The 12,035-nt window shown below is 35.2% G+C and overlaps 1 protein-coding gene across 1 annotated transcript in view; it reads left to right on the top strand.

The window, feature by feature from the left end:
* Window positions 1-12,035, top strand: part of SMYD3 (SET and MYND domain containing 3) — a 382,457-nt gene that overhangs the window by 50,330 nt on the left and 320,092 nt on the right. Inside the window, exons 3-5 of the mRNA XM_083857103.1 lie at window positions 643-750; window positions 1,837-1,894; window positions 5,986-6,122. Coding sequence (XP_083713229.1) covers window positions 643-750; window positions 1,837-1,894; window positions 5,986-6,122 — 303 coding nt within the window. The remainder of the gene's footprint in view (window positions 1-642; window positions 751-1,836; window positions 1,895-5,985; window positions 6,123-12,035) is intronic.

Here is a 12,035-nt window from a genome sequence, read left to right as displayed (position 1 = left end):
GTGAATGATAGAGACAAAAAGAGACATATTCCAATGTTTCCTTTGTCTTGTCATCCTGACTCTTCCTTGCTAGGGAAGTGTTAGTCCATCTCTGCCATTCTAATCAAAGTGGCCCGTGAAACAAAAATTTCAGGTTTGGGTAATACATGCAACTAAAATATTTTTGGTTCTGTCTTCTGTTTTGGAATCAGTGACCACTCCTGGTCTGAATTGTGTAAAGTATCACTACCAGTCCTCCCAGCCATGGGCATTGATTCCTCATCAGCTCAGGGATATTTGAGGGCAGTTTTTGCAGCACTGGAAGCTTGGCCGTTGCATTAGAGCAGCTGCATTTAGTGCAGTGAATGGACTCTGAAGGCCTCTGCAGTCTTGAATGCTGAGTGAATGTGTGCTTAGAGTTTTGTGTATGTTGGATAACATCCTTTCTAGTTCTCTCCAATCTTGGGAAGAAGGCAGCTAGAAACTGTTGCTTCTTCATGCCACAACAAAGGAAAATTGTTTTGAGCACGTTTGTATGCATATAGAACTATATATAACTGTATGTATATAATATGTGTGTACATATAAAAATGTAGAATACAGGTTATGTGAAATAAAATGTATTTTATTTTCTTTTTCTTCCTTTTTAAAATATCCTGATAGAAAGAAGCTTGGCTGGACCACAAGCAGGAATGCAAGTGTCTTAAGAGCATCAAGCCCAATTTTCCTCCAGACTCTGTCAGACTTGCTGGCAGGATTGTTTTTAAACTAGTAAGTGGTTTTCTTTCAGATTGATTCAGTGCAGCAAATTCTGATAAATGCTTTCTCACTCTACATTTTTAATGTAATTATGAGCTACAAGGCTGAAGTGACTGGGAATGCCAAAAAACATTAGGCTGCAAATTGCATTGCAAGTTTACTGATTAATTTGCTGAAAGGATCTAGAGATTCCAAAATGGACATAACTAAGCTCAAGGGGCATGTTTATTGACTTTTTTTTCCCTTTGGCTATATGGTAGCATTTGAAGCTTATTCCTGCCTGGAAGGAAAACACAGGGAGACACTGTTTTCCCTTCAATACTACTGAAGTTATTGGCGCTTTTTTGTTAACCTAATGGAAGGCTCATTTGGTGTTGTTTGAATGTGTAGTAATAACAGAAGCACTGGTAGCTAGCCCTTTCTTTTGGGGGCATAATGCCAAGCTTTCCATGTTGGGTCTTCTTAATCTCAGTTACCTTTTTTAAATATTTTTCTAAACTCTCTTGGAAGTCCTGGGTGTTTGACATTCCCACAGTTTGCTTTCCTTATATACACTAAATTTTCTGTTAGTTTAAGCAGCTTACAAATGTGTGGGATTGTAAATCAAAAGGGATTTGCTTATTTTCTTGCTGAACCTGCTATGATGCTGTCTGTGTTGGATAAAAGTGTGGGCCTTTGTTGTGGTCTGAGGTGATAAAATATGATTTCACATTTATTTTATACATTGTTGTGAAGAGTTTGTGCATGATAGTTTCTAAAGGGCAAATATGTACCTAGCAATAACGTGCATTAATTATAGTCACATGAACTGTGAAGCTACAAACCTGATAAACTGATTTCAATTATGCTCTAAAGGGCTAAAGTAAGTTGTTAAAGGTAAGCTGCCAAAGTGTTAAAAAAATTAAAATTACCAATGTCTTGTAGCAACAAAGAAATTTAGTTTTTTAGGATAGTTTATGCAAAGTCCTGGATTTATGTTGATGCTGTTGGTCTTATCTAATTATCTTACATGTTCATCACAAGAATAATCAGACTTGTAGAGTGTTTTCAAGATAAAACATGCCATGTAAGTGTTAATTACCTGTTCTTCCTCTACAGCTCAGACAGTCAGTATGCCCGTCTGAGAGGCTCTACTCTTTTTCCGATCTTCAGTCAAGTAAGTAATTGCCAGCCAGATTTCAGGAAATACTTCCAAGGTCTGCTTTACGAAGAGGTCATCTGATTTTCTTGCAGCTTGCCTTCTGAAGGTTTGCTCTGTAGAGTAACTGAATCAAAGACAAAAACCTCTGTGGGAAAGAACAGTTATGTCAAAGATAAAAGGAAAAGCATGTCTGTTGTCATTGAAGCAAAACTTTCACCTGATTTTTTGCTTTAGTATTTTTATTTTTGCATTTTACAATGAACATCTTGCCTGCTTATTTTTTAATTTACCCAATGTCTGCCTTACTACATAGTGTCAATATTTCTACATACATACACAATAGGACATATATTTTTACATTGAGGTTTTACTTTTTAATACTTAGGTGCTACTGCATAAAGCTTCAAAATAACTTCCAGAAATAGGAAAAAAAGTTAAATTTAGTGATAAAAGGGATATGTGTATATGTTTCTTCTACATGATCTTTCAATAGAGGAAAAAGATGAAATTGTGCAGTTATTACTTTTGTGGCTTCACAAGTTTCAACTGTTCAGGTAGAAAAAGATGCTCATTACAATCTCTCAGCAGAACAAATGTTGAAATAGGAAACATTTTTCCATATTTTGTGGCACCTTGAAGACTTAGAAAGGAAGAAGTACATCCTGGATTCATTTTTGCATTTTTTTTTAGAGGGATTTTTTTGGAGAGTAATGTGAATATTTTGATTACCTCAATGTTTTTTAGTATTATTCAGTTTTAATTACAAGCCTGCTTGATCAATTGATACAGCTAGTTAGAAATAAAACCCATATAAACATTAAAAATGCAATACATAGCATTAATTTTACTTCTGAACACCACATTCTGCTGCCTTCTCCCAAACTGCAAGGGCAAAAGATCTTAATAAGGCAGCATGTTAAAATGAAATGCATGGATTTCAGTTATTTAAAACATAGTGATTTTCTGCAATGGATGTTCTCAGTTCGTGTAACAAAGGTTTATGGAAAACCAATGCTTCAAATTAAGTTAAAATAATGTAGATTTTGGAGTTTTCCTTTTCCTTGACCTGACTGGAGTCAAGGGCAATAGTGTGATATTTGTCTGGAGAGAAGCTTGGTGTTGAACAGGCCTGAGCTGCAATGGATAAATGGTACAAAAGTCTGTAGAGTGGCCAGAAGCTTCTGCTAAAATTCTCATTCTGAAGGAAATGGTGATATGGTCTGTGATACAGATGGGATGACTGTCCTCTCACTGATACAGAAACAACTGGTACATAGCCAGTTAGTTTAGAAGAAGACAAATCAGAGATCCCCATGTAGTGGTTCATCTGTACTTACTCTAAGTCTTAGTAACAGTTCCTGTGGAATCTTTTAGTTCCACAGCACAAAGTGTTTAGGGTTAAACACATTAACTGAAGTTGAAACTTCAGACTACAGTATAAATGCACTAAGGATAATCATAAGTAAAGGTTTTGGCTGACTCTTTACTTGTCTTGTTTTCCTGGCTTCCTTGTTAGGGTGAATAGATGGTCTCTATGGTTTTGTTAAAATAATCCAAAAGTGTTTCAGGTTGGCGTGAGAACTTGTAGTAGCTGTGATGTTTTTTGCTGCCTCTGTATGCTCCAAAAGCTCCTGTTATTTCATAACAATATCCCCATTTGCTGCACAATTTATGAATGGTGTTGATAAAGCTTTTGTTTCTTTGTGTACTTAGTGGAATCTATAGGAATATGAGAAATGCAATTTCATTAGATGCTTAAGTATGTAGGAGAAAAGATTTCTTTGAACAGAATCACATGAACTATCAAAACAGGCTGTAATCTGAAACAAAAACATGCTTAGGAAGGATCTTTGCAATAGAAGATAATGTTTCAATGCTAATCAGAAATGTGACAGAATTCTCATTGATACTCTTTTTTTTTTCTCTATTTGTAATTCCAAACTATTTTATTTTTGAAAATTGTTATGACACTATGCTGTCTCATTTTGCTTTACACTATTACTTTCAACATTACTTTATACTGTTGGCTGATTTTTGCTGTGGGAGACATATAAACTAAATAGAAGATTATAAAATTTTATACACTTATTCAATAATGATCTGCTAAAACATATAATACATAAAAAGCTCGCAAAACATTTGGGGGCATCCAGCCCTTTATGAAGTTCTTTTCCAATTTCCATATTTCCTTGAAATTCCTTTATATGCTCTGAAACTCAGATTAAATAGGAGAGGTCTCTCTGAGCATTGTTACTTTTGCCAGTTCTCATTCATCTTAAGACAGTTCCTTCCTTCCTTCCTTAGTTCTCTGAGCTCTCTGTATGTTACAGTAATTCAGAAATCAGCTTTGTTTTTTACTTACCAAGACTCGGTATTAAGAAAATAGTTTGTGTGCTGTATTATGGGGCAGATATTTTGCTACTTCACTTGTGTAAGTATCAGAGTTACATAACTAAATGCCCATGCCTTATTTAGAAATTTTATAGACCTTTTATAGCATTTTGTCTCCCACACCAGATTTCTTAAACAATTGAAAAAAGTTTCTTGAAAACAAAAGATGAAAACATTCACAAATTTTATTTCATTTTGCTTTTGGCCTTTTTTTCTTATGTGCTTGGAAAACCAGGTCTTGATCATTTTCCGTTAAGGTTCCCACTGGATTATTTTCTGGATCATTAGCTCTGATGTCCTGGACAGATTCCAGTGTGGATAATTGCATTCTGCTTCCATCTCTATCAGTTCTCCCTGAAGTTCCAGTTGGTTTTGGTATTCATGTTCACATCTGTCCTAAGCTGCAGTGTCCATTTGTAACATGCTTCTTATATGATTTTTCTTTTTTAGTCTAGGGTTGCTTTATTTGCCAATGGTGAAACAAACCATGCCTTCTTATTGTTATAATAATTTTTTTTAGTGTATTATAGATGGTTTACGTAAATCACACATTGTCTTGAATAATTATGTTTGAAGGAAAAAGCATTTTTGTTTTCAAAGGAATATTATATAAGAAATGCAAGTGTGTGTTTATAATTTTTCTTTGATATTTTTTAAACTTGATTGGTTCAGTCATCTAAAAGGTTGCTGCTTCTCTTGAAGATGCAGTCCTCATAGATAGTATACTTTTCTATACCAGAGATCTTCTGTACATTGTGAGAAACATACCTGTCTGAATTTCTAACATTTACATTCATTCATGCTTGCAGAAATCACCTGCAAACATCCACACTGTTAATTGCAATAGTAATAGTAGTAGGGTAGTGCTGTGAGCATTTATAGATGTTTATAATAAAATAACAATTCACCATTATGCAGAGATAAAATTGATTCATAGTGCATCATAAGTCTCTGCCTTTTGTTACAGACTGGTGCTTGAATATGTTCAGCTTCACATTCTCCATTTTGTACTAACTGGTAGGAAAAAGAAAGTGTGAAGCAGGTAGTCAGGCAGTGAACTTGCTAGGGCAGCAGCAGTTTCACTTTCCATGTGATCAGAGACCTGATGCATGCATAATCACTTAATTAGAAAATGAGGTACTGTGATTCTTTCTACTTCAGGATTTCTATCTGTAAAACATGAATAGTGATGCTTTATAATGAAGTGATATTTATTTGATATTTTTTCATATTCATTGTTTGCCAGTTGCTCTGTATGAAACTCCTTTTGTTCATAAATACTTTCCTGTTTCATCTACTAGCATAAAGTGTTTCTGACACATCCATGGAGAATACAGTATAAAAGTATGTACTGCTGCATAAAGTTCCAAGCATATTTCTAATGTGGTTAATGTTACAAACCCAGATGCCTAATTTTTGTGTGTAATGTCTTACATCTGCTTACACATCTGCTTTATCTACTGGCTTTTGATCTTGAACTTGCTGTCGTATTTATATGATTTGGCAGTAGCAACCTGATAAACTCTACTGTGTGTTGATAGGTAACTGTCACAAAAAATGAGAAATGTCTGCCCTCTGTCAAAATTGCCCTCTGTCAAGATTAATTCCTGGACTGGAAATGTCTAGACTGTATGGTTGCCATTGGATGTTTTCAAAATGTTGGTGAAATGTTCTGTTTATGACATGCTCTACTTTTTTTCCCCTTTCCCCATAAGATGCTGAACTGTTAAGTGAAGAAATGAAAGATGGCCTCAGGCACCTTGCGCAGACTTTGCAACTGTATTTGAAAACTGAGATCCACGATGAGTCTCAATTGCCACCTGCAATTGACTTTTTTCAGATCTTCACAAAAGTAAGTGTTAAAATCTCATTGCTTGACAGCTCATAAATTATCTTTTCCTCCTGTTCGCGATTTATTTCTGAGTGGGAGTTCAGTAGATACATTCAGATTGTGATATATGACAAAATGAATTCAAACTATTTTTTTATTCAGTCAGTATTTAAGCAGAAGTATAACTTTAAGATAATTGCAGCACTTCAAAATTAAAGCAGTAGCCAGAGGACTTTTTTTCCTTTTAGTTAAAAAAAATTATCATGTTAAAGTTGTTGGGTGAGAAAAAAAGCAAGAAAGTTCAAATATAGTTAAGTCAATCAACCTGAGTAATTTTTTCACAGTAATAAAGAGCATGTAACATCACACTTCAGCCTAGAAATTTTCTGCAAAGTGAAATATATTTGCAGATATACTCCCATCCCATTCTGCCATTTAGAGGTATATGCTAATGTTTGTGAAAGTCCTGTATCCTACAAGTTGCTTTTTCCTTGTGGATTATTTATTCTGAAAGATGACATATAAACTATTTTAAATTAGATTCCACAGTATGTAAAATGTTTATTGTGTTACTAACAAAATATTGTTGTCTTTTGGTGTAGATATTTTATTACTGTTGGTTTAGGAAGGTAAATTCAAATAATGCTAGCAGAAATATTTTATATGAAGAGTACTTACAGTTTTAACTCCACTTAATTTTTTTGATTTCTAATTGATTTATAAATTCTGCCATAAGATATATCTTAACTTATTTATGTTTTGGTTGTTTTAGTAGGTGTGTTCTTATGAAGTAAGCCAAAGTATAAAATCTTTTTTTCTTTCAATATAAGTAAAACTTTCTTTGAGAGAAATGTAATAAAAATACTATAAATTATTTTTGTAACATTTAAAAGAAATCTATTTGCACAGTTAAAGAGTCATCTTTTTTTTTGCTGTGGACAGGAGTAGGAACAATATAATCAACTGTGTTGTTTTTCTGGATTTTTTAAATTGAAGATTAGACTGCTGTGATGTAAAGTTGGAATTTTACCTGAAAAATCACACTGTCTGAAATAGACCCAGTCAAATGGGTGCATAGATAAAACCCCTTAAGTGCTACCTCATCTCCATTCAAGCTGTTTTATTGTCTTGTGTTGGCATGCTGGTTTGGCCTGAACTTTGTCAGATGCATTTCACATGAGATGTACATGTTGTGTTATCTGGTGTAGGGAATTGTGCAGCTGAAGATAAAATAAAACTGATTATCAGAAGATGATCATTGCCTGCTCAGCTGGAACTGGGTTGTGGCTTGTAAGAAATTCTTTCCAAATGTTGTTGCCTTCTACATAATAATAAGCTTAAGGTGGAGAATGGCCACGTGGCTTTACAGAAGCAGTGTCATGATTACTAAACACATTGGAACACTGGTGAAAAAAATGCAGAAGGTTTAAAATTCTTTTTATGTACACACATGCACAAGCATGTGCACATATGTGCACCTCCTCTACACTCTCATATAATTTACCAAGGTGATGTAATTAGCCATCAAGGGCAGAGTGAAAGCCAAGGCTTCCCAGATATCTTGTTAAATGGAAAACTGGGAATGCTCCTGTTAATGACAAAATTTGCCCCACTGTAGGTTTGGTTATCACAAAGATATTTTTAACTCAATGTATTCTGTGTATTGACTGTGAATTTTCCCCCACCCTGTTGAATGTAATGCAAAGTGCTGAGTTTAAGTTTTTGTTTGTGGTTTTGGTTTTTTTTGTGTCCATTAAACTAGGGCTCATTTCCTTCTTTTGCTGGTTTTGCTTAGTCTGTGTGATAGTCTGCTCTGAGAAAATGGAGAGCAAATGACATAGATCTGTCATGTGTACACATATTTGCTATCATTAATACTAAAAAGAACTGACAGAATGGATAGGAGAATGTGGCTGGACAGGTGAGTGGTTGGGAGAAAAGAGCAGTTAACAGCTATGTGCTTTACATGAGTAAAATTAGTGTCTTGTTCAGAGTTCAGTCAAGCACAACTGTCAAGCTTTTTGTAAGACCTTGTTGTCACTCTCTAATTTTCCATGTGGCATTTTACAGCTTTCCCAATTTGGTTGTCAAACGAGCTTGTTATGAGTGTGATATTGTGTTAAAATATTAATTTAATATTCCCCTGTCCCTAGGGAGGTAGCAGCAGACATTTTCTGCCATTCCCATGGAAAGTTCTTTGAAAGATAAGCTGAATGTCCATGCAAATTTTTTTTTTTAAAGCTAAATAGGGATGCTTATTCTCAGCAGGTAAAATTTAAGACTTTAGAACTGTGAAGTCTCTGATAAGACTTTTGCAGTCTCTCCTCTGTAGTGTAACTGTAAAGAAGACCAGCTGTGATGACTTCCCTGTGTGTTCATAGAATAAAGAAATACTACAGATACATAACTTCAAGATGTAATCTTGTTTTCCCAACTGCTTCCAACATTCCTTTCAAGTTCAGTGGGTGCTTATTCGAACATTGAACTTTTTTGGATCAGTTCTTTCATTGCATGCCACAAAAAGATCCAGTCAAAGGTCATTTTTTATTCTGTTTGATGCTGGATCCTCGAGAAGGAAAATAAACAGACTGCCAGACAAAAGAGAAAAATTATCCTGTGGTGAGGTGACTAAATTCCAAATGGTTCTTGGAAAATCTCCAACCTGATTTAGGTCAAAAAGAGCTTCTCAGAAGCTCTTTTAAACAGTCCTCCTCCTCTGTTGTTCACTGCTCTTGTCTTTGTGAAAATTAATTATAGGTTTATTCACTTGCTTAATAGGTAGAGAATCCCCCAGAGTGTGCATTTGTAGAAACTGTCCATTGAAAATCAAAGAACATTTTGCCATTTCTTTCCATGGGGGCAGAATTTCACCCCAATGTACTTCAGTTTGCATGAGATCTGTGGAAAATACCAGCTGTACTGGATGGGGAGGTGTTTCAGAAGGGTTATGTACCTTTCTTTCTGACAATGTTGCCCTGTCCTTACTAGACAATTTGCTTTTGTATCAAGTGTCCTTTGAGCTGGAGTTGAATTTTCTCATTTTTGTTATCTGATCACTTTTTGCAAGCTTCAGTTTATTTAACGTGCCATTTATCAAGGTTGCAACTGTTTTAAAATTCTGATCCTCAGTATTAAACAGAATTATCTGCAGCTAATTATGTGGTAAGGCTTTAACTCCACTGAGACATTTTCTAATGTCAAGATAAATTTTTGACAGCGTGGTTTTATGGTTTAGTGATGTTTCCATAACCTTGAGATAAAATCAGTCCTTGCTTTTTATTCTTCAGCTTTTACTTACATGTGTGAGGAGGTGGCCTGGAGTCCTTTGAGACATTTAATGGATGAGGGATAAAGAGTGAAATTTTTTTGTATACATTTATGACTCTTTTAATACTAGCAGACAGAACAATGTGAACCACTTTAAGACATTGAATAGACTCTGTACCTACCATGTTGACTGTAGAGCTGTGAGTGACTCTACTGATGAGAATCAGGCCTAAGATGGCTTCTTTTAGACCAGATATAGACTTGGTGTTTTGCATAGAATTGCAGCTACTCATACTCCGTCAGAATTTACTTTCTGCACATTTTGAAATAGTTGGAAAATTTCTCTTCCAATTAATGAGAAATAAAAGAGATTTGCATGTTTGATGGAGTGATAGCCATTTTGAAGATCTCCTAATTTCAGGTCCTCACATTTAAAAGAATATAAGGTATACGCCACCTCTGTCATTACCTAGCAGTAAAATAAAATCCAGTGACAGTTAATGAACTGTTACACGACTTCTAGGGCACTTTCGTAAACTTAAAACAGAATTTTATTGGAAAGAAGTTTTCTAGAGGATGTTTTGATGAAACTGTTGGTAAATTCTTTGGGAAAGGATGCAACATTGAAAATTTTAGGGAACCCCATATGATGCCATTTTGGGTTTTGCCTTTTTTTTCTCTTTTCTATGTTCTCTGTATTCTTTGCATATATATTTGTAGCTTTGTAGCCTATTGTATTAGTGGCTAGTTTTCCCAGTAATTTTCTGTGGCTTTTCCCTTGGCAGAAAGACAAAGCAAATTCCAGAGCTCCAAGCTGCAGGGGGTACAAGAACCTCAGTGCTATCTTGGTTCTTCCTGGGAGCCAAGGCTGAGAACAACCCTTTGAGATATCTTCTCATGGACAAAGTACAACTGCTAAAGGGGGGGACTCCAGAGAAGGGGCTTGACTTAGGTGTGAAATTGAATCACCATTTGTCCTCCTAATTGGTGCTTTTTATCAATTGTGCTAATTTCCTAAACTCTATAAGTATGTACTCATCCCTATGGAGGTGGGCCTTTGTGCACATCTTTCTGTAACTGCCCCTGAAGGCCTTCAAATAAAGAACCTCTTTTATATTAACTCCTTACTAAAATTATCTTGGGTTTCATTTCCAAGTTGGGAAAAAGGCAACACATAGAGCAGAAATTATACTTACCTCCTGAAATAGCAGCCTTCCTTATTCTTCTGTTGTGCAAAATGTCACTTCTGGACAGTATTTTAACCACATGTGGGATGATAGGGGCTAGACAAAGAATTTTTCTCTTTCTCTAATTTTCAGTCTTTCCTGCAGTTTCAATCTTGACACCTTTTTGTTAAGAACAGATTCTACTTTGAAGGTAGGTGGTGCTGCGTTCTTTCAGTTCACTGGAGAGGTCACACACCTGTATCTGTGGGAGGTGAGTAGTCCTCTTTATGCAGGTGGTGGATGTGCTGCTCAGCACTGTCTTCTCAGGTGCTCTTCTGCTCTTTTCTTTTCAGGTCAGTTTAGAATTGACACAGATCAAAGACTAAAAACAGGTCTGAATGACTGTAGAGCTGTAAGTCTAGGATAGTACAAAATATGCATCTGTATGTATTAGAAACGTATGTGCAACTTTTGTATGTCAGATTAATTTCTTTTATCTTACTTTTTTGAGGTTTGTGAAATTGACATTAGACTAAAAAAGAGATACAAGTTTTATGCTGTAGGCCGGTCTTTGTGCCCACAAAAAGTGGCAATCAAAAGACCAATTGTCTGTTTAGGCTGTTGATGTAGTTGGTTTTGTTTTAAACTTAAGAAGTAATAAGGACGCTCTATAAAGTGCAGAGGTACATCTCTCAAGAGGCAGTGTCCTAGTCTCTTTAAAATCCTTTATTTATTTCTCCTATGAAAATTTAGATATTTTTACTTGTTTTTCTAACTTTTTTGTACTTACTTTTTTTTTTTTATTTATTATTCTGTACTTTACTTTTCCACTCAATGCTTTGAAAGAATTTCTTTTCAACATCAGAGGTATTAGTACCAATTAAAAAGAAATCTCACTCTTAAAAAGGTTTTGGTATGAATCTGCATAGACAGAAGAGAACTAGGAGTTGAGCAGTGTCATTTGGCCTTTGTAAAGCCTGAATACTAAATGATGGTAATTTATTTGGGTGTTGTTTTATGTGCAAGATGAAGGAGATAATGATATGACTGATAAAGTGTGTTTCATCTTCACGTTGCTCCTTTAGATCTTATAGACTCGGTGTTCTCTGCGAAGACCTTGGAATACAAGATACATCTGCCTACTCAACATATTCTTTAGTAATGCTTTCAGTAGGTTACTCTTAAGATTCACTGGTTAACTTATAATTCCTGAAATCAGGAAAATGAAAATTGATTTGTATCAAGAAAGTCAAAAGAAATATTGGGATAAAGTTATGAACAGGTGAAGAATTGTTAAAGACATACAGGTGAAGGTTGCTTTCTGATGCTAGGCTTGCTAATCTAATTAACTCTGGATTCAATTTCCCTGTGATTGGGAGGCTGTGAAGTTTTTTTTTTCCTGGAGGCAGGAAAAAAAAGCAAGTGCATGTTTAATCCATCATTGTTTGTGTAATTTGAAGCTAATGTACATTGCTACCCTGTCTCATGGTAAATTGAAGAC

The sequence above is a fragment of the Zosterops lateralis genome, assembly GCF_965231275.1.
Source record: "Zosterops lateralis genome assembly, chromosome: 3".
Classification (NCBI taxonomy): Eukaryota; Metazoa; Chordata; class Aves; order Passeriformes; family Zosteropidae; genus Zosterops; species Zosterops lateralis.
Note: the sequence above shows the minus strand (reverse complement) of the source record. Positions and strands in the feature narration are given on the sequence as shown.